The sequence below is a fragment of the Lissotriton vulgaris genome, chromosome 1_1 (genome assembly GCF_964263255.1).
Source record: "Lissotriton vulgaris chromosome 1_1, aLisVul1.2, whole genome shotgun sequence".
NCBI lineage: Eukaryota > Metazoa > Chordata > Amphibia > Caudata > Salamandridae > Lissotriton > Lissotriton vulgaris.
The window spans coordinates 204,390,457-204,416,609 of record NC_141685.1 but is presented as its reverse complement, the minus strand read 5'-3'; the positions used below and the strand labels follow the sequence as shown (position 1 = coordinate 204,416,609).

The window sequence follows — 26,153 nt, the reverse complement described above, 5'->3', positions numbered from 1 at the left end:
TCTGTGACTAACTCGATGCACCTTCCACTCTGCAGCTTCTGTCGCTCACTCGATGCACCTTTCACTCTGCAGCTTCTGGCATTCACTCGATGCACCTTCCACTCTGCAGCTTCTGGCACTCACTCGATGCACCTTCCACTCTGCAGCTTCTGGCAATCACTCGATGCACCTTTCACTCTGCAGCTTCTGTGACTAACTCAATGCACCTTCCACTCTGCAGCTTCTGGCACTCACTTGATGCACCTTCCACTCTGCAGCTTCCGTCACTCACTCGATGCACCTTCCACTCTGCAGCTTCTGTCACTCACTCGATGCACCTTCCACTCTGCAGCTTCTGGCGCTCACTCGATGCACCTTCCACTCTGCAGCTTCTGTGACTAACACAATGCACCTTCCACTCTGCAGCATCTGGCACTCACTTGATGCACCTTCCACTCTGCAGCTTCTGTGACTAACTTGATGCACCTCCCACTCTGCAGCTTCAGGCACTCACTTGATGCATCTTCCACTCTGCAGCTTCTGGCACTCACACGATTCACCTTCCACTCTACAGCTTCTGGCACTCACTCGATGCACCTTCCACTCTGCAGTTTCTGTGACTAACTCGATGCACCTTCCACTCTGCAGCTTCTGGCACTCACTCGATGCACCTTCCACTCTGCAGCTTCTGTCACACACTCGATGCACCTTCCACTCTGCAGCTTCTGTCACTCACTCGATGCACCTTCTACTCTGCAGCTTCTGGCACTCACTCGATGCACCTTCCACTCTGCAGCTTCTGTGACTAACTCGATACACCTTCCACTCTGCAGCTTCTGGCACTAACTTGATGCACCTTCCACCCTGCAGCTTCTGTGACTAACTCGATGCACCTTCCACTCTGCAGCCTCAGGCACTCACTTTATGCACCTTCCACTCTGCAGCTTCTGGCACTCACTCGATGCACCTTCCACTCTGCAGCTTCTGTGACTAACTCGATGCACCTTCCACTCTGCAGCTTCTGGCACTCACTTGATGCACCTTCCACTCTGCAGCTTCTGTCACTCATTCGATGCACCTTCCACTCTGCAGCTTCTGTCACTCACTCGATGCACCTTCCACTCTGCAGCTTCTGGCGCTCACTCGATGCACCTTCCACTCTGCAGCTTCTGTGACTAACTTGATGCACCTCCCACTCTGCATCTTCTGGCACTCACTCGATGCACCTTCCACTCTGCAGTTTCTGGCACTCACTTGATGCACCTTCTACTCTGCAGCTTCTGTCACTCACTCGATGCACCTTCCACTCTGCAGCTTCTGGCATTCACTCGATGCACCTTCCACTCTGCAGCTTCTGTCACTCACTCGATGCACCTTCCACTCTGCAGCTTCTGGCGTTCACCCGATGCACCTTCCACTCAGCAGCTTCTGGCATTCACTCGATGCACCTTCCACTCTGCAGCTTCTGTCACTCACTCAATGCACCTTCCACTCTGCAGCTTCTGGCGCTCACTCGATGCACCTTCCACTCTGCAGCTTCTGGCACTCACTCGATGTACCTTCCACTCTGCAGCTTCTGTCACTCACTCGATGCACCTTCCACTCTGCAGCTTCTGGGGCTCACTCGATGCACCTTCCACTCTGCAGCTTCTGGCGCTCACTGGATGCACCTTCCACTCTGCAGCTTCTGGCACTCACTCGATGCACCTTCCACTCTTCAGCGTCTGTCACTCACTCAATGCACCTTCTACTCTGCAGCTTCTGTCACTCACTCGATGCACCTTCCACTCTGCAGCTTCTGGGGCTCACTCGATGCACCTTCCACTCTGCAGCTTCTGGCGCTCACTCGATGCACCTTCCACTCTGCAGCTTCTGGCACTCACTCGATGCACCTTCCACTCTGCAGCTTCTGGCACTCACTCGATGCACCTTCCACTCTGCAGCTTGTCGCTCACTCGATGCACCTTTCACTCTGCAGCTTCTGGCATTCACTCGATGCACCTTCCACTCTGCAGCTTCTGGCACTCACTCGATGCACCTTCCACTCTGCAGCTTCTGGCAATCACTCGATGCACCTTTCACTCTGCAGCTTCTGTGACTAACTCGATGCACCTTCCACTCTGCAGCTTCTGGCACTCACTTGATGCACCTTCCACTCTGCAGCTTCTGTCACTCACTCGATGCACCTTCCACTCTGCAGCTTCTGTCACTCACTCGATGCACCTTCCACTCTGCAGCTTCTGGCGCTCACTCGATGCACCTTCCACTCTGCAGCTTCTGTGACTAACACAATGCACCTTCCACTCTGCAGCATCTGGCACTCACTTGATGCACCTTCCACTCTGCAGCTTCTGTGACTAACTTGATGCACCTCCCACTCTGCAGCTTCAGGCACTCACTTGATGCATCTTCCACTCTGCAGCTTCTGGCACTCACACGATTCACCTTCCACTCTGCAGCTTCTGTCACTCACTCTGCAGCTTCTGTCACTCACTCGATGCACCTTCCACTCTGCAGCTTCTGGCGTTCACTCGATGCACCTTCTACTCTGCAGCTTCTGGCACTCACTCGATGCACCTTCCACTCTGCAGCTTCTGGCGCTCACTCGATGCACCTTCCACTCTGCAGCTTCTGTGACTAACTCGATACACCTTCCACTCTGCAGCTTCTGGCACTCACTTGATGCACCTTCCACTCTGCAGCTTCTGGCACTCACTCGATGCACCTTCCACCGTGCAGCTTCTGTGACTAACTCGATGCACCTTCCACTCTGCATCTTCTGGCACTCACTCGATGCACCTTCCACTCTGCAGTTTCTGTGACTAACTCGATGCACCTTCCACTCTGCAGCTTCTGGCACTCACTTGATGCACCTTCCACTCTGCAGCTTCTGTCACTCACTCGATGCACCTTCCACTCTGCAGCTTCTGGCGTTCACTCGATGCACCTTACACTCTGCAGCTTCTGTCTCTCACTCGATGCACCTTCCACTCTGCAGCTTCTGGCCTTCACTCGATGCACCTTCCACTCTGCAGCTTCTGGCACTCACTCGATGCACCTTCCACTCTGCAGCTTCTGTCACTCACTCGATACACCTTCCACTCTGCAGCTTCTGGCGCTCACTCGATGCACCTTCCACTCTGCAGCTTCTGGCGCTCACTGGATGCACCTTCCACTCTGCAGCTTCTGGCACTCACTCGATGCACCTTCCACTCTTCAGCGTCTGTCACTCACTCAATGCACCTTTTACTCTGCAGCTTCTGTCACTCACTCGATGCACCTTCCACTCTGCAGCTTCTGGGGCTCACTCGATGCACCTTCCACTCTGCAGCTTCTGGCGCTCACTCGATGCACCTTCCACTCTGCAGCTTCTGGCACTCACTCAATGCACCTTCCACTCTGCAGCTTCTGGCACTCACTCGATGCACCTTCCACTCTGCAGCTTCTGTCGCTCACTCGATGAACCTTTCACTCTGCAGCTTCTGGCATTCACTCGATGCACCTTCCACTCTGCAGCTTCTGGCACTCACTCGATGCACCTTCCACTCTGCAGCTTCTGGCAATCACTCGATGCACCTTTCACTCTGCAGCTTCTGTGACTAACTCGATGCACCTTCCACTCTGCAGCTTCTGGCACTCACTTGATGCACCTTCCACTCTGCAGCTTCTGTCACTCACTCGATGCACCTTCCACTCTGCAGCTTCTGTCACTCACTCGATGCACCTTCCACTCTGCAGCTTCTGGCGCTCACTCGATGCACCTTCCACTCTGCAGCTTCTGTGACTAACACAATGCACCTTCCACTCTGCAGCATCTGGCACTCACTTGATGCACCTTCCACTCTGCAGCTTCTGTGACTAACTTGATGCACCTCCCACTCTGCAGCTTCAGGCACTCACTTGATGCATCTTCCACTCTGCAGCTTCTGGCACTCACACGATTCACCTTCCACTCTGCAGCTTCTGTCACTCACTCGATGCACCTTCCACTCTGCAGCTTCTGTCACTCACTCGATGCACCTTCCACTCTGCAGCTTCTGGCGTTCACTCGATGCACCTTCTACTCTGCAGCTTCTGGCACTCACTCGATGCACCTTCCACTCTGCAGCTTCTGGCGCTCACTCGATGCACCTTCCACTCTGCAGCTTCTGTGACTAACTCGATGCACCTTCCACTCTGCAGCTTCTGGCACTCACTTGATGCACCTTCCACTCTGCAGCTTCTGTCACTCACTCCATGCACCTTCCACTCTGCAGCTTCTGTCACTCACTCGATGCACCTTCCACTCTGCAGCTTCTGGCACTCACTCGATTCACCTTCCACTCTGCATCTTCTGGCACTCACTCGATGCACCTTCCACTCTGCAGTTTCTGTGACTAACTCGATGCACCTTCCACTCTGCAGATTCTGGCACTCACTTGATGCACCTTCCACTCTGCAGCTTCTGTCACTCACTCGATGCACCTTCCACTCTGCAGCTTCTGTCACTCACTCGATGCACCTTACACTCTGCAGCTTCTGTCACTCACTCGATGCACCTTCCACTCTGCAGCCTCAGGCACTCACTTTATGCACCTTCCACTCTGCAGCTTCTGGCACTCACTCGATGCACCTTCCACTCTGCAGCTTCTGTGACTAACTCGATGCACCTTCCACTCTGCAGCTTCTGGCACTCACTTGATGCACCTTCCACTCTGCAGCTTCTGTCACTCACTCCATGCACCTTCCACTCTGCAGCTTCTGTCACTCACTCGATGCACCTTCCACTCTGCAGCTTCTGGCACTCACTCAATTCACCTTCCACTCTGCATCTTCTGGCACTCACTCGATGCACCTTCCACTCTGCAGTTTCTGTGACTAACTCGATGCACCTTCCACTCTGCAGATTCTGGCACTCACTTGATGCACCTTCCACTCTGCAGCTTCTGTCACTCACTCGATGCACCTTCCACTCTGCAGCTTCTGGCGTTCACTCGATGCACCTTACACTCTGCATCTTCTGGCACTCACTCGATGTACCTTCTACTCTGCAGCTTCTGGCGTTCACTCGATGCACCTTCCACTCTGCAGCTTCTGGCACTCACTCAATGCACCTTCCACTCTCCAGCTTCTGTCACTCACTCGATACACCTGCCACTCTGCAGCTTCTGGCGCTCACTCGATGCACCTCCCACTCTGCAGCTTCAGGCACTCACTTGATGCATCTTCCACTCTGCAGCTTCTGGCACTCACTCGATTCACCTTCCACTCTGCATCTTCTGGCACTCACTCGATGCACCTTCCACTCTGCAGTTTCTGTGACTAACTCGATGCACCTTCCACTCTGCAGCTTCTGGCACTCACTTGATGCACCTTCTACTCTGCAGCTTCTGTCACTCACTCGATGCACCTTCCACTCTGCAGCTTCTGGCGTTACCCCGATGCACCTTCCACTCTGCAGCTTCTGGCATTCTCTCGATGCACCTTCCACTCTGCAGCTTCTGTCACTCACTCAATGCACCTTCCACTCTGCAGCTTCTGGCGCTCACTCGATGCACCTTCCACTCTGCAGCTTCTGGCACTCACTCGATGTACCTTCCACTCTGCAGCTTCTGTCACTCACTCGATGCACCTTCCACTCTGCAGCTTCTGGGGCTCACTCGATGCACCTTCCACTCTGCAGCTTCTGGCGCTCACTGGATGCACCTTCCACTCTGCAGCTTCTGGCACTCACTCGATGCACCTTCCACTCTTCAGCGTCTGTCACTCACTCAATGCACCTTTTACTCTGCAGCTTCTGTCACTCACTCGATGCACCTTCCACTCTGCAGCATCTGGGGCTCACTCGATGCACCTTCCACTCTGCAGCTTCTGGCGCTCACTCGATGCACCTTCCACTCTGCAGCTTCTGGCACTCACTCAATGCACCTTCCACTCTGCAGCTTCTGGCACTCACTCGATGCACCTTCCACTCTGCAGCTTCTGTCGCTCACTCGATGCACCTTTCACTCTGCAGCTTCTGGCATTCGCTCGATGCACCTTCCACTCTGCAGCTTCTGGCACTCACTCGATGCACCTTCCACTCTGCAGCTTCTGGCAATCACTCGATGCACCTTTCACTCTGCAGCTTCTGTGACTAACTCGATGCACCTTCCACTCTGCAGCTTCTGGCACTCACTTGATGCACCTTCCACTCTGCAGCTTCTGTCACTCACTCGATGCACCTTCCACTCTGCAGCTTCTGTCACTCACTCGATGCACCTTCCACTCTGCAGCTTCTGGCGCTCACTCGATGCACCTTCCACTCTGCAGCTTCTGTGACTAACACAATGCACCTTCCACTCTGCAGCATCTGGCACTCACTTGATGCACCTTCCACTCTGCAGCTTCTGTGACTAACTTGATGCACCTCCCACTCTGCAGCTTCAGGCACTCACTTGATGCATCTTCCACTCTGCAGCTTCTGGCACTCACACGATTCACCTTCCACTCTGCAGCTTCTGTCACTCACTCGATGCACCTTCCACTCTGCAGCTTCTGTCACTCACTCGATGCACCTTCCACTCTGCAGCTTCTGGCGTTCACTCGATGCACCTTCTACTCTGCAGCTTCTGGCACTCACTCGATGCACCTTCCACTCTGCAGCTTCTGGCGCTCACTCGGTGCACCTTCCACTCTGCAGCTTCTGGCACTCACTCGATGCACCTTCCACTCTGCAGCTTCTGGCGCTCACTCGATGCACCTTCCACTCTGCAGCTTCTGTGACTAACTCGATACACCTTCCACTCTGCAGCTTCTGGCACTCACTTGATGCACCTTCCACTCTGCAGCTTCTGGCACTCACTCGATGCACCTTCCACCCTGCAGCTTCTGTGACTAACTCGATGCACCTTCCACTCTGCAGCCTCAGGCACTCACTTTATGCACCTTCCACTCTGCAGCTTCTGGCACTCACTCGATGCACCTTCCACTCTGCAGCTTCTGTGACTAACTCGATGCACCTTCCACTCTGCAGCTTCTGGCACTCACTTGATGCACCTTCCACTCTGCAGCTTCTGTCACTCACTCCATGCACCTTCCACTCTGCAGCTTCTGTCACTCACTCGATGCACCTTCCACTCTGCAGCTTCTGGCACTCACTCGATTCACCTTCCACTCTGCATCTTCTGGCACTCACTCGATGCACCTTCCACTCTGCAGTTTCTGTGACTAACTCGATGCACCTTCCACTCTGCAGATTCTGGCACTCACTTGATGCACCTTCCACTCTGCAGCTTCTGTCACTCACTCGATGCACCTTCCACTCTGCAGCTTCTGGCACTCACTTGATGCACCTTACACTCTGCAGCTTCTGTCACTCACTCACGCGATGCACCTTCCACTCTGCAGCTTCTGGCGTTCACTCGATGCACCTTCCACTCTGCAGCTTCTGGCACTCACTCGATGCACCTTCCACTCTGCAGCTTCTGGCGTTCACTCGATGCACCTTCCACTCTGCAGCTTCTGGCACTCACTCGATGCACCTTCCACTCTGCAGCTTCTGTCACTCACTCGATACACCTTCCACTCTGCAGCTTCTGGCGCTCACTCGATGCACCTTCCACTCTGCAGCTTCTGGCACTCACTCGATGTACCTTCCACTCTGCAGCTTCTGTCACTCACTCGATGCACCTTCCACTCTGCAGCTTCTGGGGCTCACTCGATGCACCTTCCACTCTGCAGCTTCTCTCAAACTTCCACTCTTTCACTTTCATCTCCCAGTCCCACAGAGCACAGGCTGACCTTCTTCCACCCTACCTTCTCATCAATGTCCGTCTTGGTGATGAGCACCTCTTCGGCATATCCTACTTCCTTCTCCCGCTTCAAACCTCGCACTCACTCGATGCACCTTCCACTCTGCAGCTTCTGGGGTCACTCGATGCACCTTCCACTCTGCAGCTTCTGGCGCTCACTGGATGCACCTTCCACTCTGCAGCTTCTGGTGTTCACTCGATGCACCTTACACTCTGCAGCTTCTGTCACTCACTCGATGCACCTTCCACTCTGCAGCTTCTGGCGTTCACTCGATGCACCTTCCACTCTGCAGCTTCTGTCACTCACTCGATGCACCTTCCACTCTGCAGCTTCTGGGGCTCACTCGATGCACCTTCCACTCTGCAGCTTCTGGCGCTCACTCGATGCACCTTCCACTCTGCAGCTTCTGGAGCTCACTCGATGCACCTTCCACTCTGCAGCTTCTGGCACTCACTCAATGCACCTTCCACTCTGCAGCTTCTGGCACTCACTCGATGCACCTTCCACTCTGCAGCTTCTGTCACTCACTCGATGCACCTTCCACTCTGCAGCTTCTGTCACTCACTCGATACACCTTCCACTCTGCAGCTTCTGGTGCTCACTCGATGCACCTTCCACTCTGCAGCTTCTGGCACTCACTCGATGTACCTTCCACTCTGCAGCTTCTGTCACTCACTCGATGCACCTTCCACTCTGCAGCTTCTGGGGCTCACTTGATGCACCTTCCACTCTGCAGCTTCTGGCGCTCACTGGATGCACCTTCCACTCTGCAGCTTCTGGCACTCACTCGATGCACCTTCCACTCTGCAGCTTCTGTCACTCACTCGATGCACCTTCCACTCTGCAGCTTCTGTCACTCACTCGATGCACCTTCCACTCTGCAGCTTCTGGGGCTCACTCGATGCACCTTCCACTCTGCAGCTTCTGGCGCTCACTCGATGCACCTTCCACTCTGCAGCTTCTGGCACTCACTCAATGCACCTTCCACTCTGCAGCTTCTGGCAATCACTCGATGCACCTTCCACTCTGCAGCTTCTGTCACTCACTCGATGCACCTTCCACTCTGCAGCTTCTGGCACTCACTCGATGCACCTTCCACTCTGCAGCTTCTGGCACTCACTCGATGCACCTTCCACTCTGCAGCTTCTCTCAAACTTCCACTCTCTCACTTTCATCTCCCAGTCCCACAGAGCACAGGCTGACCTTCTTCCACCCTACCTTCTCATCAATGTCCGTCTTGGTGATGAGCACCTCTTCGGCATATCCTACTTCCTTCTCCCGCTTCAAACCTCGCCCTTCCTTGTCGGATATCTTCCAGACAAGCGTGGCGCTGTCCTCCGAGACAGTCAGGAGGAACTGGTCATCAAAGGTCACTGCCATCTAAGGGAAGACAAGCAGAGAGGACGACTTCAGGTATCCTGTGCTAAGGGGATCCATGCAGTATAACCTCCACAGATGAATAGAACTGGATTGGACAAACATGAAGCAACTGAACCAAACCATATTCAGCACTTTGATGTGCAGAACGGTTTACACAAGTTAACTGGTGACAGGATGTACGTTGGTACTGCCTTCTGTCCACTGCCTGATGAATCTACTTATCCCCCATTCCAAGCAGGCAGAGCTTTGAGCTCTTCTCAGGTAGTCAGGCAGCTCTCTATGCAGAACATTTTGGATATGGAATTATTTACGTCTGTTAAATCTAGGTTAAAAGTGTGAAACTTTAGTTTGACATATATCTAAGGTAAAATAAACAGGAAAAACATTTGGTTAAAAACACTTCAGAATTGGCTGTCTCTTTCTAGTGGAGGACCTTTCAAAATACTTGGAGATCTCTGCCGGGTTTTTGGTGATTTTTTTTACCAAAGGTGCTTCTGCTGGTGTGGTGGGAGCACTTTCAGCATTCAAGCAGAAGCACTTTCAGTGCGCAAGCGGAAGCACTTTCAGCAAACTGAATTCCAGGTAAGCAGCAATGGTGTAAAGATTTGCTCAGCATTTTTTTGTTTTGTGGAGATAAAAGCCCAAAGCAGCAGTTAATTTATGCAAAGCAAAAATATGTCCTTGCTGTGAAGTGAGTTTTCTTCCAGTAGGTATGAAATATTGATGATTTTTCTATCTTGGCACATCCAATCTGCATCAGGAGGTCAGCTGTAAATCGATCAGGCCTTCCAATGCATCTAATGTTGCAGCCTCAAGGCAGATGGGCTAGCGCCAATGATTGTACGTGGGCAGAGCCACGGCGCGTCAACTAGTGCGCAATTAGCGGCTCCCCTGCATATGAACAGGGCCAGAGAACTGCCGATCTGATGGGTCCACTTTCCAGCAAGACTCCAGTTCCACCAACCCAAAATGACTTCATTTGTTTGAAAACAATCAATATGAAAATGTGTCACATTTAAATCCACATAGAAACTTTTTTTTAAATGAGAGACCGGCAGGTAAACAGCTGCAGTAACTCTGCACCTGGGTTTATTTAATCCATAGAATACAATAATTCCAAGGTGGGGGATTACTGTGTCATTACAAACTATCCCCTTTGAAATGGAGAATTACCTATTCTTTTCCCCACTCATTTAGCATAGTTTTCCTGCCCCACATGTAATTCTGATTAAGGCACAAAATGCTAAATTCAGAGATTTTTAAATAAGGGCCAAAGGCTATGACTTCTGTAGAAAAGGAGTGGTGTGCCTGATTCATTTCTAAATCTGATTTTTCTTGGTGATAGGACAGTGTGCTTGGTTCACTTCTAGGTACATGCTTTCTATGGTGATATGGCAGATGTAGGAGCCCTAATACCGGTCGGTAACGGCCGAATTCGGCCGTTACCGACCGGTATTAGGGTTTTCAGATGTAGGGGGCCTATATTTTACCGATTCCGTAAATTTACCTGTTAGACGGGACCTGGAGGGTCGGCCGAGGACAAGGGAAGAGGTCTCCGGGGAGAGCCGTCTCCAGCGATCGTACAGACAAGTAACTTCCCCCCCACAGATAGGCACCACACAGAGATAAGATTTAACGTTCTTTATAAGCAATCTTGAAGTACGGTAGAATGGTACAAGGAGGTCTGGACTCAGGGGTCCCCTCGATTCTAGTCTCTTGGATGGGAAAGGGGGTAGCGGGACAGTCTTATTACCCAACGGGTAGTTGCGATGAGATGATGGGTAGCTCATAATCCTCGAGCTCGGTGTTTCTTGAGGGACGGGCCGTGGCAGCGCCAGCAGGTCCCGATGGAGGTGGTAGATACAACGGATCTCGGCAGCGCCAGCCGGTTCCAACGAAGACGGTGATTACAACGGATCGCGGCAGCGCCAGCAGGTCCCAACGAAGATGGTAGTTACAACGGGTCGCGGCAGCGCCAGCAGGTCCCGACGAGGATGTAGGTTGCAGAGGGCCGCGGCAGCGCCAGCGGCAGGACGACAGTTCACAAGGTAGGGCTGCGGCAGCGCAGCAGTCCGTCAAGGATGAGTTCTTCTCGGTGTCTCTCGACTCCAGGATACAACTTCCTTCCTGCTCTGGAGCTGCCCCATTTATAGGTCTGGCGGCCTTTGATGTCCGGACCGTCACACTTGGAGGTCGGGAGGTCCGGGATGAGGGAGTCCAGACACCCAGCAGGGGGGTGGAGCCAGCGCCCGGGGAGGCTCGGGGCAATCGGCACCTGGCGGGGGAGAACCATCGACACTCCTTTCTCCCATTGACCTGCCAAGTGGGCCGTTCACCTCCTGGGTGGATGGTGGTGCCGGGATGTCGGGGCCTGGCCAGGCCCAGGGTTGGGGTCGGGCTGAGGCCACGCGGCCTTGTGGTGCAGTGTCCAAGATGGCGGCCGGGCCGGGCAATGGTGCTGACGGTGGCCCGGGCCCGTGATACAGAGTTGTCCGGGAGTAGGAGTCCCGTAGGGGACGGAGTGTGAGTTGCTTCGGTGGGTAGCATCTGGAGAGCTGATGTCCCGGCTCTGTCATGCGGGGAGGGAGCGAGCCCGTCATGTGGCCTGTCCAACATGCGTCCCCCCCAGCTGAAGGCGGGGAGAGTCACCCATCTTCTTGGGGACTCTCCTCGTCGAGGCGGAAAAATCGTGACAGGCCATCTGCGTTGGCGTGCTCCTGGCCGGGGCGGTGTTCCACCGTGAAGTCCATCCCTTGCAGGGAGATGGACCATCGCAGGAGCTTGGGATTCTCCCCCCGCATCTGCATCAGCCATTGCAGGGGGCGGTGATCTGTTTGCACCCGAAAGTGGGTACCGAAGAGGTAGGGCCGGAGCTTCTTGAGGGCCCATACCACAGCGAAGGCCTCCCTCTCGATGGTGCTCCAGCGCTGTTCTCGGGCCAACAGACGTCTGCTGATGAAGGCCACTGGTTGGTCGACTCCCTCGGTGTTCAGTTGGGAGAGGACGGCCCCAATGCCATGGTCGAAGGCATCAGTCTGGACGATGAACTCCCGGCTGTAGTCGGGAGCCTGGAGTACCGGGGCGGTGCACATGGCGACCTTCAGCTTTTCGAAGGACGCTTGACAATCGGGAGTCCAGTCGACTCTTTTTGGCTGGTTCTTGGATGTCAGGGCCGTGAGGGGCCCCACAATGCTGCCATAGTCCTTCAGAAACCGCCGGTAGTATCCGGTGAGCCCCAGGAAGGCCCGGACCTCGGTTTGCGTTACGGGCGGTTGCCAGGACTGGATGGCAGCGATCTTGAGTTGGAGGGGGGCCACCAGACCGCTCCTCACTTGGTGTCTGAGGTAGGTCACGGACCCCTGGCCAATCTGGCATTTGCTGGCCTTGATTGTGAGGCCGGCCTGTTGGAGGGCCTGCAGGACCTCTCGGAGGTGGTGGAGGTGATCTGACCAGTGGCGGCTGTAAACCGCGATATCGTCCAGTAGGCGGCGCTGAATTCTTCGAGGCCCGCCAATACCTGGTTCACCAGGCGTTGAAAAGTTGCTGGGGCGTTTTTCATGCCGAATGGCATCACTTTGAAATGGTAGTGGCCATCCGGGGTGGAGAAAGCGGACCGTTCTTGCGCCCTGGGGGTGAGGCCGATCTGCCAGTAGCCCGCTGTCAGGTCGAAGATGCTGAGGTAGCGGGCAGCCCCCATGCGGTCGATCAGTTCATCGGCTCGGGGAATGGGGTGAGCGTCGGTCCGGGTGACAGCGTTCAGGCCCCGATAGTCAACGCAGAATCGGAGCTCAGGGGTGGTGCCAGGGGCAGCAGCTTTGGGGACCAGTACGACTGGGCTGGCCCAGGGGCTGTCCGAGGGTTCGATGACTCCGAGGGTGAGCATCTTAGAGACTTCTTCCTGGATGCAGGCACGTACCCGATCTGGCACGCGGTACGCCCGATGTCTGATGGGGGGACTGTCCCCCGTGTCCACGTCGTGCAGGCACCAGGGGGTGACCCCTGGGGTGAGGGAAAAGAGAGCTGCGAACTGCAGCAGGAGAGCCCGACAGTCTTGGCGCTGCTCTGAGGTCAGGGCATCTGACAGCCGGACCCCGTCTACCGAACCATCCTTTTCACGTGTCCTCAGTAGGTCACGGAGGGGCTCGGAGTCTTCTTCTGTCCCACTATCTGTAGCCATCAATAGGCTGAGCTCCAAGCCCACAAAGTGAGGCTTGAGTCTGTTGGCGTGGAGGACTCGGAGGGGGTTCCGGGAAGATTCCATGTCGATGAGATAGGTGACGGGGCTCTTGCGTTCGAGCCCCTTGAAGGGCCCCGTCCACTTATCTTGCAGGGCACAAGGTTCGGTGGGGGACATCACCCATACTTGCTGGCCAGGTACGAACTCTATGGAGGAGACGTTCTGATCGTACCACTTCTTCATGTCCTCCTGACTGGCTTCAAGATTGGCTTTGGCGATTTCTCGGAACCGCCTGGTCTGATTGCGGAGGGTCAGGAGGTACTTGTAGACGTCTGGAGGGGTTTTCAGGGGGGCCATCTCCCAACCTTCCTTGACTAGGCTGAGGGGCCCTCGAACAGGGTGCCCGTACAAGAGCTCGAAGGGGCTGAAGCCGAGGGACTTCTGAGGGACTTCTCGGTAGGCGAAGAGGAGGCACGGGAGGAGCACATCCCACTGGCGGCGGAGGGGCTCTTCTAACCCCATAATCATTCCCTTGAGTGTACGGTTGAACCGCTCAACCAGTCCGTCCCCCTGTGGGTGATAGGTGGTTGTGAATCGGTAGGTGACCCCGCACTGCTGCCAGAGGGATTTCATGTATTTCGAAATGAAGTTCGTGCCTCTGTCGCAGACGACTTCCCGGGGGAAGCCCACCCGGGAGAAGATCCCCATCAAGGCTCGGCCGACCACCGGTGCGGTTACAGTTCGAAGGGGGATGGCCTCGGGATAGCGGGTGGCATGGTCCACCAGCACCAGAATGAAACGATGTCCTTGGGCTGTTCGGGGGTCCAGGGGCCCCACAATGTCTATTCCCACATTTTCGAACGGGGTGGTGACCACCGGAAAGGGCTGCAGGGGCGCCTTGAGTTTGCGGCCGCTCTTCCCGCTGGCCTGACAAGTGGGACAAGACCGGCAGTGGTTGAGTACGTCATTTCTCATCTTGGGCCAGTAAAAGTGGGTCACCAGGCGGTTGTAGGTTTTGTCCTGACCCAAGTGTCCGGCCAGGGGGACATCGTGGGCCAAGTTCAGCAGGAAGTCTCTAAAACGGAGGGGCACCACTAACACTCGACTGGCCCCCAACTCGGCGATTCTTTGTTCACTGTACAATAGATCAGTGTCCCAATAGATCCAGTGGGCCCCGGCGGTATCTCCCGTGCTCTGGGCGAGGGCTTGTTGTCGGAGTCCCTCGAGGGAGGGACATGTCTTTTGCTCTTGGCGGAATTGTTCCTGGGTGGGTCCCCCTTCTTGACGCCACTGAGCCAGGTCTGGGAGATCCTGGGGCTGAGCGAGTTCTTCTTGGGTTTGTTCTGGGGGGTCGACGGTGTCGGCGTCCCCCACTGGAGCGATCGGGGGAGGAGGTGCTGGCCATTCGGGTTCTCCTGGTCGGGGTATGGCGCGGGCCGCCATGGGCCGGGTAGTTACGCACGCCCAGTCCGGAAGGCCCAGCATCCCCAGGTGTTCTCTTCTTTCTACGGCGGCCCATGGCGAACTCTCGAGATCTTTCCCCAGGAGACAGTCCACGGGGGCATCATCGCGGACCGTCACCTTCAGCATGCCGGATACTCCTCCCCACTCGAAGGGGACGTAGGCCATCCGACACATGCTCTCTGAATTGTCGGCTGAACGGACGGGGCAGAGAATGTTCGGTATTATTTGCTCGGGGGTCACCAGGTGACAGCGGACGGCCGTCACACTGGCCCCTGTGTCCCGTAGGGCTTCGGCCTTGCGTCCATTTATGCTCACCCACTGACTATACTTTCTAGTGTTGGCGGGTAGGGGAGCCCGCGGGACCATGTCTCTTCCCCCCAGGCACGCCAGGACCATGGCGGCCGGTTCCCACTCTTGTTGCTCGTGTTCGTACTCTTCCTGTTCCTCAGAGACTTGCTCTTCTCCGAGGGCGGCGGCCGCTACCTGGCGGGGCCTCGGAGTCTGGTTCTGTGGACAGTTCGGGTCATTGGCGTAGTGACCGACTCGCTGGCATCGGTGACACGTGACATTGGCTCTGAACCCCGGGCGCATCGGGGGTTGCCCCTGTTGGCCGGGGGCGGGGTGCTGGTAGCGGGAGCGGCCGGGACGGTGTCTTTCCCCCGGCCCTGGCCTCCTCCTCCTCCTCGGGGACGGTGATGGCCTTGGTTGTTCCTATTCTGCTCGTTCGGGCCACTCCGGCCCACTCGGGTGCTCTCCCATCGGTCAGCCTCGGCGGCGAGCTGCCGTGGATCAGTCATTTTACTGTCGAGAAGGTGCTGCCTGAGCTCGACAAAGCAGTTATTGGAGAGGTGCTCCCACACAACAAGGTTAAAAAGCTGCTCGTAGGTCGTTACGTTGCTCCCCTTGATCCATCCCTCGAGGGCTCGGCTGAAATAGTTCACATATTCCACCCAAGTGGTACCCGGGATTCGGGTGCAGTCGCTGAACCTCTGGCGGTACATTTCGGGTGTTAGCCCATATCGAGTGAGGAGGGCGGCCTTTATGTGATCATAGGACGTCATTTGGTGATCCGGGAGCTGTAACAGGGCATCACGGCCTTCGTTGACGAACCTCCCCCGTAGACCGGCTCCCCAGTCACTTGGATCGATCCGGTGAGGGGACATGGCGATCTCATAGGCCTTGAACCACTGCTGTATGTCGTCGTTTCGGTAGAACTCTCGGACGACATCTTTGGGAATGTGGACCTTTGTTTCTGAAGTCCCTGGGGTGCGTGGTCGCTCGGGCACCCCCAGGTCCTTGCCTTGCTTACGTAGTTCTATTTCGGCTAGTTTGCGCTCGTGTTCATATGCCAGTCTTTTTTCTTCAAGCTCTCTTTGTCTTTGTTTTTCCTCCCGCTCCTCTCAGAGCCGTAAGTGTTCTAGGTTCAATTTTATTCCGCTAGTTTCAGTTCTCCATCCATTTTGAGCCGTGCCAACTCTAATTCATGCAGTCTGGTTTTCTCTCGCTCTTGGATCTCTTCCCGGGAGAGACCTGCTCTCCTTTCCTCGGAAGGAGCGGAGTTAGTTTCTGGGGCTTCGCTGTGTTGGTCCCGGGGACCAGCGGTGTTTCCCTCTGCCCATGATTCTAGGGCGTGTTTAAAGTCATCTTTTGTGCTCAGACCGGTGGTAGCAATGCCCAGTTCTATACAAAATTGTTTTAATTCTCAATGGTTGTACTCCTCCAGCTTGTCCATTTGGAATTTCTCCGTAGACCCGCTCTCTTGGGCCGGCATTGTGGTTTAGTCATGGGGTGAGTTGCTTTCTGTACGATTACGCGTTGGTTCGGATCGCGCCGCTGGCCACCAATGTTAGACGGGACCTGGAGGGTCGGCCGAGGACAAGGGGAGAGGTCTCCGGGGAGAGCCGTCTCCAGCGATCGTACAGACAAGTAACTTCCCCCCCACAGATAGGCACCACACAGAGATAAGATTTAACGTTCTTTATAAGCAATCTTGAAGTACGGTAGAATGGTACAAGGAGGTCTGGACTCAGGGGTCCCCTCGATTCTAGTCTCTTGGATGGGAAAGGGGGTAGCGGGACAGTCTTATTACCCAACGGGTAGTTGCGATGAGATGATGGGTAGCTCACAATCCTCGATCTCGGTGTTTCTTGAGGGACGGGCCGCTGCAGCGCCAGCAGGTCCCGATGGAGGTGGTAGATACAACGGATCTCGGCAGCGCCAGCCGGTTCCAACGAAGACGGTGATTACAACGGATCGCTGCAGCGCCAGCAGGTCCCAACGAAGATGGTAGTTACAACGGGTCGAGGCAGCGCCAGCAGGTCCCGACGAGGATGTAGGTTGCAGAGGGCCGCGGCAGCGCCAGCGGCAGGACGACAGTTCACAAGGTAGGGCTGCGGCAGCGCCAGCAGTCCGTCAAGGATGAGTTCTTCTCGGTGTCTCTCGACTCCAGGATCCAACTGCCTTCCTGCTCTGGAGCTGCCCCAGTTATAGGTCTGGCGGCCTTTGATGTCCGGACCCTCGCACTTGGAGGTCGGGAGGTCCGGGATGAGGGAGTCCAGACACCCAGCAGGGGGGTGGAGCCAGCGCCCGGGGAGGCTCGGGGCAATCGGCACCTGGCGGGGGAGAACCATCGACACTCCTTTCTCCCATTGACCTGCCAAGTGGGCCGTTCACCTCCTGGGTGGATGGTGGTGCCGGGATGTCAGGGCCTGGCCAGGCCCAGGGTTGGGTTCGGGCTGAGGCCACGCGGCCTCGTGGTGCAGTGTCCAAGATGGCGGCCGGGCCGGGCAATGGTGCTGACGGTGGCCCGGGCCCGTGATACAGAGTTGTCCGGGAGTAGGAGTCCCGTAGGGGACGGAGTGTGAGTTGCTTCGGTGGGTAGCATCTGGAGAGCTGATGTCCCGGCTCTGTCATGCGGGGAGGGAGCGAGCCCGTCATGTGGCCTGTCCAACATTACCGAATCGGTATATTTACCGATTCGGTAAATCCACATGTAGGTGGCACTCCTAAGAGTGCCACAGGCCCTTAAGAGTCGGTATTTTACCACCCAATCCTAGTGGGTGGTAAAACACGAATTCAGGTGTGCATGCACATCTGTGCATGTACACCTGTGCCATGTGACACACAGCCATGCCCTTAGGGCATGTATGTGTACCACATGGCACACAAGTCCGGAATTGGGGTGCTAGAGGGTGTCAAAGTGACACCCCCTGTACCCTTGCAGGATTCGGTAAATACCGAATCGTTATTGCCCATTGATTCCTATGGGCTTCAAGGCCCATAGGAATCAATGGGCAATACCGATTCGGTATTTACCGAATCGGTAAATACCGAATCCTACCGATTCGGAAATTCTTCAATTCGAATTACCTACATTTCCCCTTCCTATTTACCGACTCTTAAATACCGAATCGGTAAAATTCGGTATTTAAGAGTTTGTAAATAGGAATTACCTACATCTGGCCCTAATCTTAATGTTATGCCCCCATACCAATTATCTTCATAAGTGCTCCATGAAAGACGGTCAACCCCACCCTGACCTCTAGGATTCAGGGTGAGCCCGAGAATGAAGCATGTCACTATTAGAGTGAGTGAGGGCTATAAAAACAAAATGGTCTTCCTCCCTTCTCACCCTTCAACCAAGGGAAATTACTAAATTAGTAATGTGTAGACTCTTTCAGGTGTTCTCCTTCACTTAGAACACCCCCACCTTCATCATTGGTTGTTTCCTCCACTTTCCTCTTCTCCCCTGTCATTACTAGGGACCGTCTGGGTTCCAGAAGGGATATCTATTTGTTAAACCAATTTTACATAGGGAGAATATATCCCTTGCAACCTCCTCAGTGAGGCTCTCTCTACCCTTGTCGAGACCCCACCAGGGCCCCGAATCTTGTGACACAGTCTGCTCACAGTAGCCCAGCCGTTCCTGGGCAGACGGACCGCCAGGCCAGGGGTTGCAACCAGCGGTGCCAGTGGAGGCTCTGCTCACAGCAGTTCAGCGCTCCTGGGTGAACGGACCGCCTGGCCAGGGGTTGCAACCAGTGGTGACAGCGGAGGCTCTGCTCACGGTAACCCAGCTGTTTCTGGGCAGATAGACCGCTGTGTCAAGGGTTTCAACAAGTGGTCCCAGTAGAGGCTCTGCTAACGGTAGTCCAGCGCTCCTGGGCAGGTAGACCACCAGCCAGGAGTTGCAACCAGTAGTGCCAGCAGAGGCTCTGCTCATGGTAGCACAGTAGTTCCAAAGCGGACGGACCGCTGGGCCAGGGGTTGCAACCAGTGGTGCCAGCGGAGGCTCTGCTCACAGTAGTTCAGCGTTCTTGGGCGGACGGACCACCAGGCCAGGGGTTGCAACTAGTGGTGCCAGGGGAGACTCTGATTGCCGTAGCCCAGCGGTCCTCGGCACACTGACTGCCAGGCCAGGGGTTGCAATCAGTGGTGCCAGCAGAGGCTCTGCTCACATTAGCGCAGTCGTTCCTGTGTGAATGGACTGCCAGGCCGGGGTTGCAACCAGTGGTATTAGCATAGGATCTGCTAACGGTAGTCTAGCACTCCAGGGTGGACAGACCACCAGGCTAGGGGTTGCAACCAGTAGTGACAGCAGAGGCTCTGCTCACTGTAGCACAGTGGGTCCTGGAAGGACAGACCGCCAGGCCAGGGGATGCAACCAGTAGTGCCAGCGGAGAATCAGCTCACTGTAGTCCAGCAGTTCCTGGGAAGACGGACCGCTGGGTCAGGGGTTGCAATCACTGGAGCCAGGGAAGCGCTGCTGATGGTAACCCAGTAGTCCTGGGCGGATGGACCACCGGGTCAAGGGCTGAAAGCAGTGGTGCCAATGGAGGCTCTGCTCACGGGTGCGCAGTGGTTCCTGGATGGACCGGCAGCCAGGCCAGGGGCTGCAACCAGTGGAGCCAGCGGAGGCTATGTAAACGGTAGTCCAGCGATCCTGGGCGGATGGACCATCAGGCCAGGGGTTGCAGCCAGTAGTTCCAGCAGAGGCTCTGCTCACGGTAGCGCTGTGGTTCCTGGGTGGACGGATCGCCAGCCCAGGGGTTGCAACCAGTGGTGCCAGCGAAGGCTCTGCTCACGGTAGTCCAGCGCTACTGGGCGGACAGACCACCAGGCCAGGGGTTGCAACTAGTAGTGCCAGCAGAGGCTTTGCTCATGGTAGCACAGTGGCTCCAGGGCAGACGGACCGCTAGACCAGGATTGGCAACCATTGGTGCCAGCGGAGGCTCTCCTCACAGTAGTTCAGCGCGCCTGGGTGGACGGACTGCCAGGCCATGGGTTGTAACCAGTGGTGCCAGTGAAGGCTCTGTAAACGGTAGTCCAGCGCCCCTGGGCGGATGGACCATCATGTCAGGGGTTGCAACCAGTAGGGCCAGCAGAGGCTCTGCTCAAGGTAGCGCAGTGGTTCCTGGGCAGACTAACCACTGTGTCAAGGGATGCAACCAGTGGTGCCAGAGGAGGCTCTGCAAATGGTAGTCCAGCGCTCGTGGGCGAACAGACCGCCAGGCCAGGGGTTGCAACCAGTGGTGCCAGCGGAGGCTCTGCTCACGGTAGCCCAGCGGTTCCTGGGCAGATAAACCGCTGTGTCAAGGGTTGCAACCAGTGTTGTCAGGGGCGGCTCTGCTCACGGTAGCCCAGTAGTCCTGGGCAGACGGACCGCCAGGCCAGGGGTTTCAACCAGTGGTGCCAGTGGCGGCTCTGTTCACGGTAGCCCAGTGGTCCTGGGCAGACAGACCGCCAGGCCAGGGGCTGCAACCAGTGGCACCACCAAAAGGCTCTACTCATAGTAGCCCAGCAGTTCCTGGACTGATGGACCGCTGGGTCAGGGGTTGCAACCACTGGATCCAGGAAAGCGCTGCTGACGGTAACCCAGCAGTCCTGGGCGAACGGACCACCGGTTCAAGAGATGCAACCAGTGGTGCCAGCGGAGGCTCTGCTTGCGGTAGCCCAGCGGTCCTGGGCACACAGACCACCAGGCCAGGTCAGGGGTTGCAACCAGTGGTGCCAGCAGATGCTCTGCTCAAGTTAGCACAGAGGTTCCTGAGCGGACAGACCGCCAGGCGTTGCAACCAGTGGTGCCAGCGGTGGCTCTGCTCACGGTAGTCCAGCGCTCCTGGGTGGACGGACCACCAGGCCAGGGTGTGGTGTCGTTCCTAGGACCCCCAGGACCTGTGCATTTTTGATGACCTAAACTGAGGGCTTGGTGTGCAGACAGACTCTGGACAAACCCTGGGCGTAGTACTTCACTACGCCCACGGATTGGACGTAGTGTTGCCTACTTCGCCATTTGCGAAGTAGGCGTAGCAGGCAACACTACGCCCACTGCGTAGCGAAGTTGCCCGCTACCCGCCTCCCTCCCGCACTCCCTAAATACTTAAATAATGTTTTTCAAAAGAATAAACACCACTTACCGTGTCAGCTGCGTCTCCCGGACTCTCTCTGGTAACCGCACCGCCATCTTGGATACTAATGGGCATGCGCGGCCGCCCGCGCCTGCGCATTTCTCACAAGAAATCGCCAGCAAATCCAATAAACAGCTGGTCATCCAACCTGAACTCACTTATTCTGTCCAGGCAAAAGCTCACCGCCCTCTTAGGGTCCAATCGGTGACGTCTCTCCTCCTCCTTGGAAGGGTGAGGGGAAGGATAAAAGGTAGGGAGGGTAACGGACTGCCCCAGATGGAAAGGAGTTAACACTTTAGGCAGAAAAGCAGCCCTGGTCCTGAGAACCATTCTTTCAGCATGAATAGATAAAAATGGGGGCTTTGAAGTAAGAGCTTGAAGCTCACTTACTCTCCTTGCCGAAGTAATTGCCACTAGAAAAATAGTCTTAAAAGAAAAAAGTCTCAAGGGACATTTGTGTAAAGGTTCAAAAGGCGAACCCATCAAGAACGTAAGAACAAGGTTCAAGTCCCATTGAGGTACAATAAAAGGAGTTGGAGGAAATGTATTGGTAAGGCCCTTAATGAAACGTAATACAATAGGTGATTTAAACAAAGAGGGCTGGTCCGGAAAACAAAGGAAAGCCTACAAGGCAGACAAATAACCTTTGATAGTTGCCACCGCAAAACCCTGCTGGGCCAAAGAAAGTGCGAATTGAAGTATATTGGACAAATGAGCCCTTAAAGGGTCAACGGACTTCTCCCCAAACCAAGCAACAAATTTAGACCATCTATAAGAATAAATGGACTTTGTGGAGTCATGCCTGGCCGATAAGATGACATCCACCACATCGTGCGGAAGAGAAAAGGAAATCAGGTTGCCCCGCTTAATCTCCAGGCATGAAGGTGTAAGGTCTGGAGGTGGGGGTGTAGAACCTGCCCCTCCATCTGGGAGAGGATATCTGCCCTGTGACGGAGACAGAGCGGCGGGCACGAGGAGAGGTGGAGAAGATCTGTGTACCACACCCTTCTTGGCCAATCCGGGGCAATCAATATAACTTGGGACCAGTCTTGGCAAATCTTCCTCAGAACCCGAGGAATCAGGGGTATGGGAGGAAACGCGTAAAGGAGTTGGGAGTCCCAACTCAACTGAAACCCGTCCCCCAAGGCTCCCTGCATCGGAAACTGGAGGCTGCAGAATGACAGGCAGTGAGCATTCTCGTGAGCGACGAACAGGTCCACCTGAGGAGTCCCCCACGCCCAAAAGACATGACGAACTATCTCTGGATGGAGCCTCCACTCGTGGTTGGCCGAGAACTGCCGACTGAGACTGCACACACGTTCAGAACTCCGGCCAGATGATTTGCCATCAGACAAATCTGATGGTCCTGAACCCAGGACCAGAGATGCAGAGCCTCTCTGCAGAGACACTGCGACCCCACTTCTCCCTGCTTGTTGACAGACCACATCGCGGTCATGTTGTTCGTCAGAACTTGAACTGACTGACCGCGAAGAGAAGGGAGGAAGGCCTTGAGCGCCAGACGTATCGCCCGCAATTCTAGAAGGTTGATGTGAAGCAACCTTTCCTCTGGAGACCAAAGACCTTTGACCTCCAGATCCCCAGATGAGCACTCCACCCTAGAGTGGATGCATCCGTTATCACTGTGGCCACCGATGGAGGTAGTTGAAAAGGCTTTCCTTGTGACAGATTGCCTTCCACGCGCCACCAAGACAGATCCGCTGCAGTTTCTCTCGAGTGTAGGAAGGTACATCCTGACTATGGTTGCCCCCAACTTTTTGCCCTGTGTTTTAGCTGGTTTTGGACATAGTCGACCTGGGACCCTGCCAATCAGGACCCCAGGCCTACTGCTCTCTCTTTAAAATGGATTCCATGTACCCTAGGTACATTTCCAATTGGTACTGGGCCACCTTATCAGACCCCGTAACGCAGGGCATAGGTGTACCCAGGGCCGCCAGGGGCTGAAGCATGTATTATGCCACCCCTGGCTGGCCTCCTAAATTTGACACAACTGGCTGCACGACAGCTGGGGCGAAGCCGTGTAACCACCCTTCGCTTTAGGTATAGTAGCTCTATATCTAACCATACCATGGACACCCGAGTTCCTATCAGTCACTCCTATGGCAGGCCTTAACAATCCTGAAGGCAGAGTGCGTGGGCTCGTGTGAGCTAGGTTCAGGCCCGAGCCGAGCCCGGTTGCAGCTTGCGGAATCAAGACCCAATGGCTGTTCCATGATAACGCGTACCGTAACGGTAACTCCGGTGTCGCGTTATCAAGGCATGTCGAGTAAGGTGTCATACGAATCGGGGTGCTGCCCTCTCACCAATACTGGCGATGAGGTTAGCATTCCACCCTTCTAGAGGGACACGACATGTACGTAACTGTGAACCCCGGTTAAAGTTAACTGAAACCTCAGCTCCACAAAATGGATGCTGCCACCACAGACACGAGTCTGACCTCCTGCTGCTGGGAGTCCTTCCAGCGAGGAGCGCTTGGACAAAGGGTTTCCTGTCGAGGGCGGTGTTCGCACCGTCCCAGACAGGGTTTGTGTATTCTGGGTAGGTAGGGCTTTGGCGAGAAGGTGACTGCGGAGTGGCACCCCGGTGCTCACTACGCATCTGCCGGTTAGAACCAGTTCCAGGGGCGACAGCTCTGGCCTGGGGAAAGTCCGGAAGGGGAGAGGGGCGTAACTACCCCCCTTCCTGGTCCCACCCTTAGGGCAGGACCTAGTCATGTACCCACCCCTTTCTTTAGAATAAAGACCGGAGCGGGGACCCTTCCAAATTGGATCATCTTTGACTCAAGAACTACTTTCTACGAAAGGACATTCAAGACTCTTCTCAAGATTTCTCCCTTGTGACTAAGGAGTAGTCACCCTGCATCAGCGGGCACCAACTAAGAACTCTGCGGTTTGCTGTAAGTCCTTCCTCAAGGAATCCGACTGCCCAGCTCGACGAGAACCGGCTTCCCTGGCACCTCTGACCTCTACCCACGTCATCAGCTCAGCTGTGATCTGTGGGTGCGACGAGACCTCGAGGGACCGGCCATCATCAGAACCTGCACGCTCTTAAAAACCAGCACGACCATCGAGGTAACTCTCTGGTGAGTGCTCTGGGGTCCGAGAAGCCCCGACCCTGAGCCGCTCCAGCACCGAAGTGCAGTCTCCCAGCATCTCCACGATCTGTGTGGGGCCCTTCTGCTCGCTGCTCAGCACGTTGTCTGGTCACTAGCCGCTGGCTTATGCCCTTCTGTGACGACATCCGAGAATCATCACTGCCGGTCTGGTTGCTCCAGACTGGCCCTTGCTTCCATCTTTGCGAGAAGCACCCCGGACCCTCCTGGTCCACTCAAGACGCCCTCTTAGGCCCACCACGTGGCCCTGAGAACTGCCAAGGCTTGTTGCCCCATCCTGGGCCCAGCGACGCCGATAGCATCATCCTTCGTGGGACAGCTCGCACCTCCGCCGTGGTCGCCGACAACGCCTCCTGGTCCGTGAGACTGCAGAGCCTAGCGTCGCCCACTCACCTGGTCGAGGTGACGGCCAACCGGTGCCTTCCTGGTACCCTCTGACTACTGGCTAGTAGTACGAACTTGGTCCCCTCTGCTTTCAGGTTTCTTCAATCTCCGATCCAGGCTTGGATCTCTACGAACTATTCAGCACTGGTCGCCGGCCAGCAACTCCTTTTCTTCCGGCTCCTGGCTCGTCAGCGAAGACCCCGACGCCTGTAAGACTTGTGCAGCCGCAGCCCTCGTGGCTAGGTAACTCGGCATTTCGGTGCCTGCATAGCCTCCTTACTCTAGGGTCCCGAGTCCCTCGCTTCCGACTTGCCTTATCGGGTCCGCCCGAGACCTTAATCTTTCCGTGTCCTCGGACACTTGTTTCTAATTGTGCACTTAAAGTATTTGCTAAAGAGATTTGGTTTGTGCTTAGTACCCTGTCCTCATAAAGAGTACAGGGCTGTTGTGATTCTTAATAAATATACTGTTTATTTTCATAACACTTGTGTGGTGTCCTTTCACTGGGTGTTCAAGGGGTACATGTGTGGTAAACAGCTGGCTTAACACGCCCTCTCGAGTCTTTAGCCTTAGACTGCTCGTATCCACGCTACTAGGATAGCTGGTCTATAGGTTGACTTACAACCAAACACCATAAGGGTCGTTGGAACGATACATAGCGGTCGCTAGAATAGCGAACGTTGCATATCGGGCCAACTTCTCACATTGGTGAGCAGCGGTTGGGATTTGAGCTTGCTGTTGTTTTACCACACGTATCCTAAGAATATCTTGTTGAAAGATCGCACAAAGTACTGTTAGTACATATAACTAAAAGCTTAGAATACTCTGAGTTCTACTGAACCAGCTGTTGTAGCTCCTCAAGGCTTAGCACACCTTGGCTACAACTCTTAGCAAGGGTACAGTAGGTAAACACGTAGTGTAGGTAGGTGCATCACTTACACCACACTAGAACCAGTATGTCGGACAAAGGAGGAAACTCTGGGTCTCCCCTTGTGTCAGTTGACCCTCCACAGGTCATCCCTTCAGGATATACTGTGCTGAGCTTCAAGGAGTTAAGACGACTGTGTCACTCCAGGAAGATTCAGCAGGGGTCTAACCCCACAACGTCCTTTCTGATTGGTCTCTTGGAGACTTATGATGCCAGGAGAGCTGAGAAACTTCGTATCTCTTCTAATCCAGAAGGAGACGTGCCTCCCCTCGAGGGAACCCGACCCGAGACGATCCTGACCTCATTCACCTCGCAACTGAGAACGAGGATGTGGAGGAGGATGAGGATCTCTCTGGGGATGAGGCAGATAAGGGACAGGTAGAAGTCGTCAGACTAAGCAGGTCCAACTTAAGCAAACATGATAGCGGTACTGGGGGACCCCTGGGGCCACTATCAGGTCAGCTTAACATTGGGAATGGACGAGCCCGATCTCTGTCAAGAGACTCTGGCGGATCCCTTCGAACCAATGGC

The 26,153-nt window shown here is 55.2% G+C and overlaps 1 protein-coding gene across 1 annotated transcript in view; it reads right to left on the bottom strand.

The window, feature by feature from the left end:
- Positions 1 to 26,153, bottom strand: part of CFAP57 (cilia and flagella associated protein 57) — a 378,308-nt gene that overhangs the window by 144,586 nt on the left and 207,569 nt on the right. Inside the window, exon 12 of the mRNA XM_086952180.1 lies at positions 8,971 to 9,132. Coding sequence (XP_086808306.1) covers positions 8,971 to 9,132 — 162 coding nt within the window. The remainder of the gene's footprint in view (positions 1 to 8,970; positions 9,133 to 26,153) is intronic.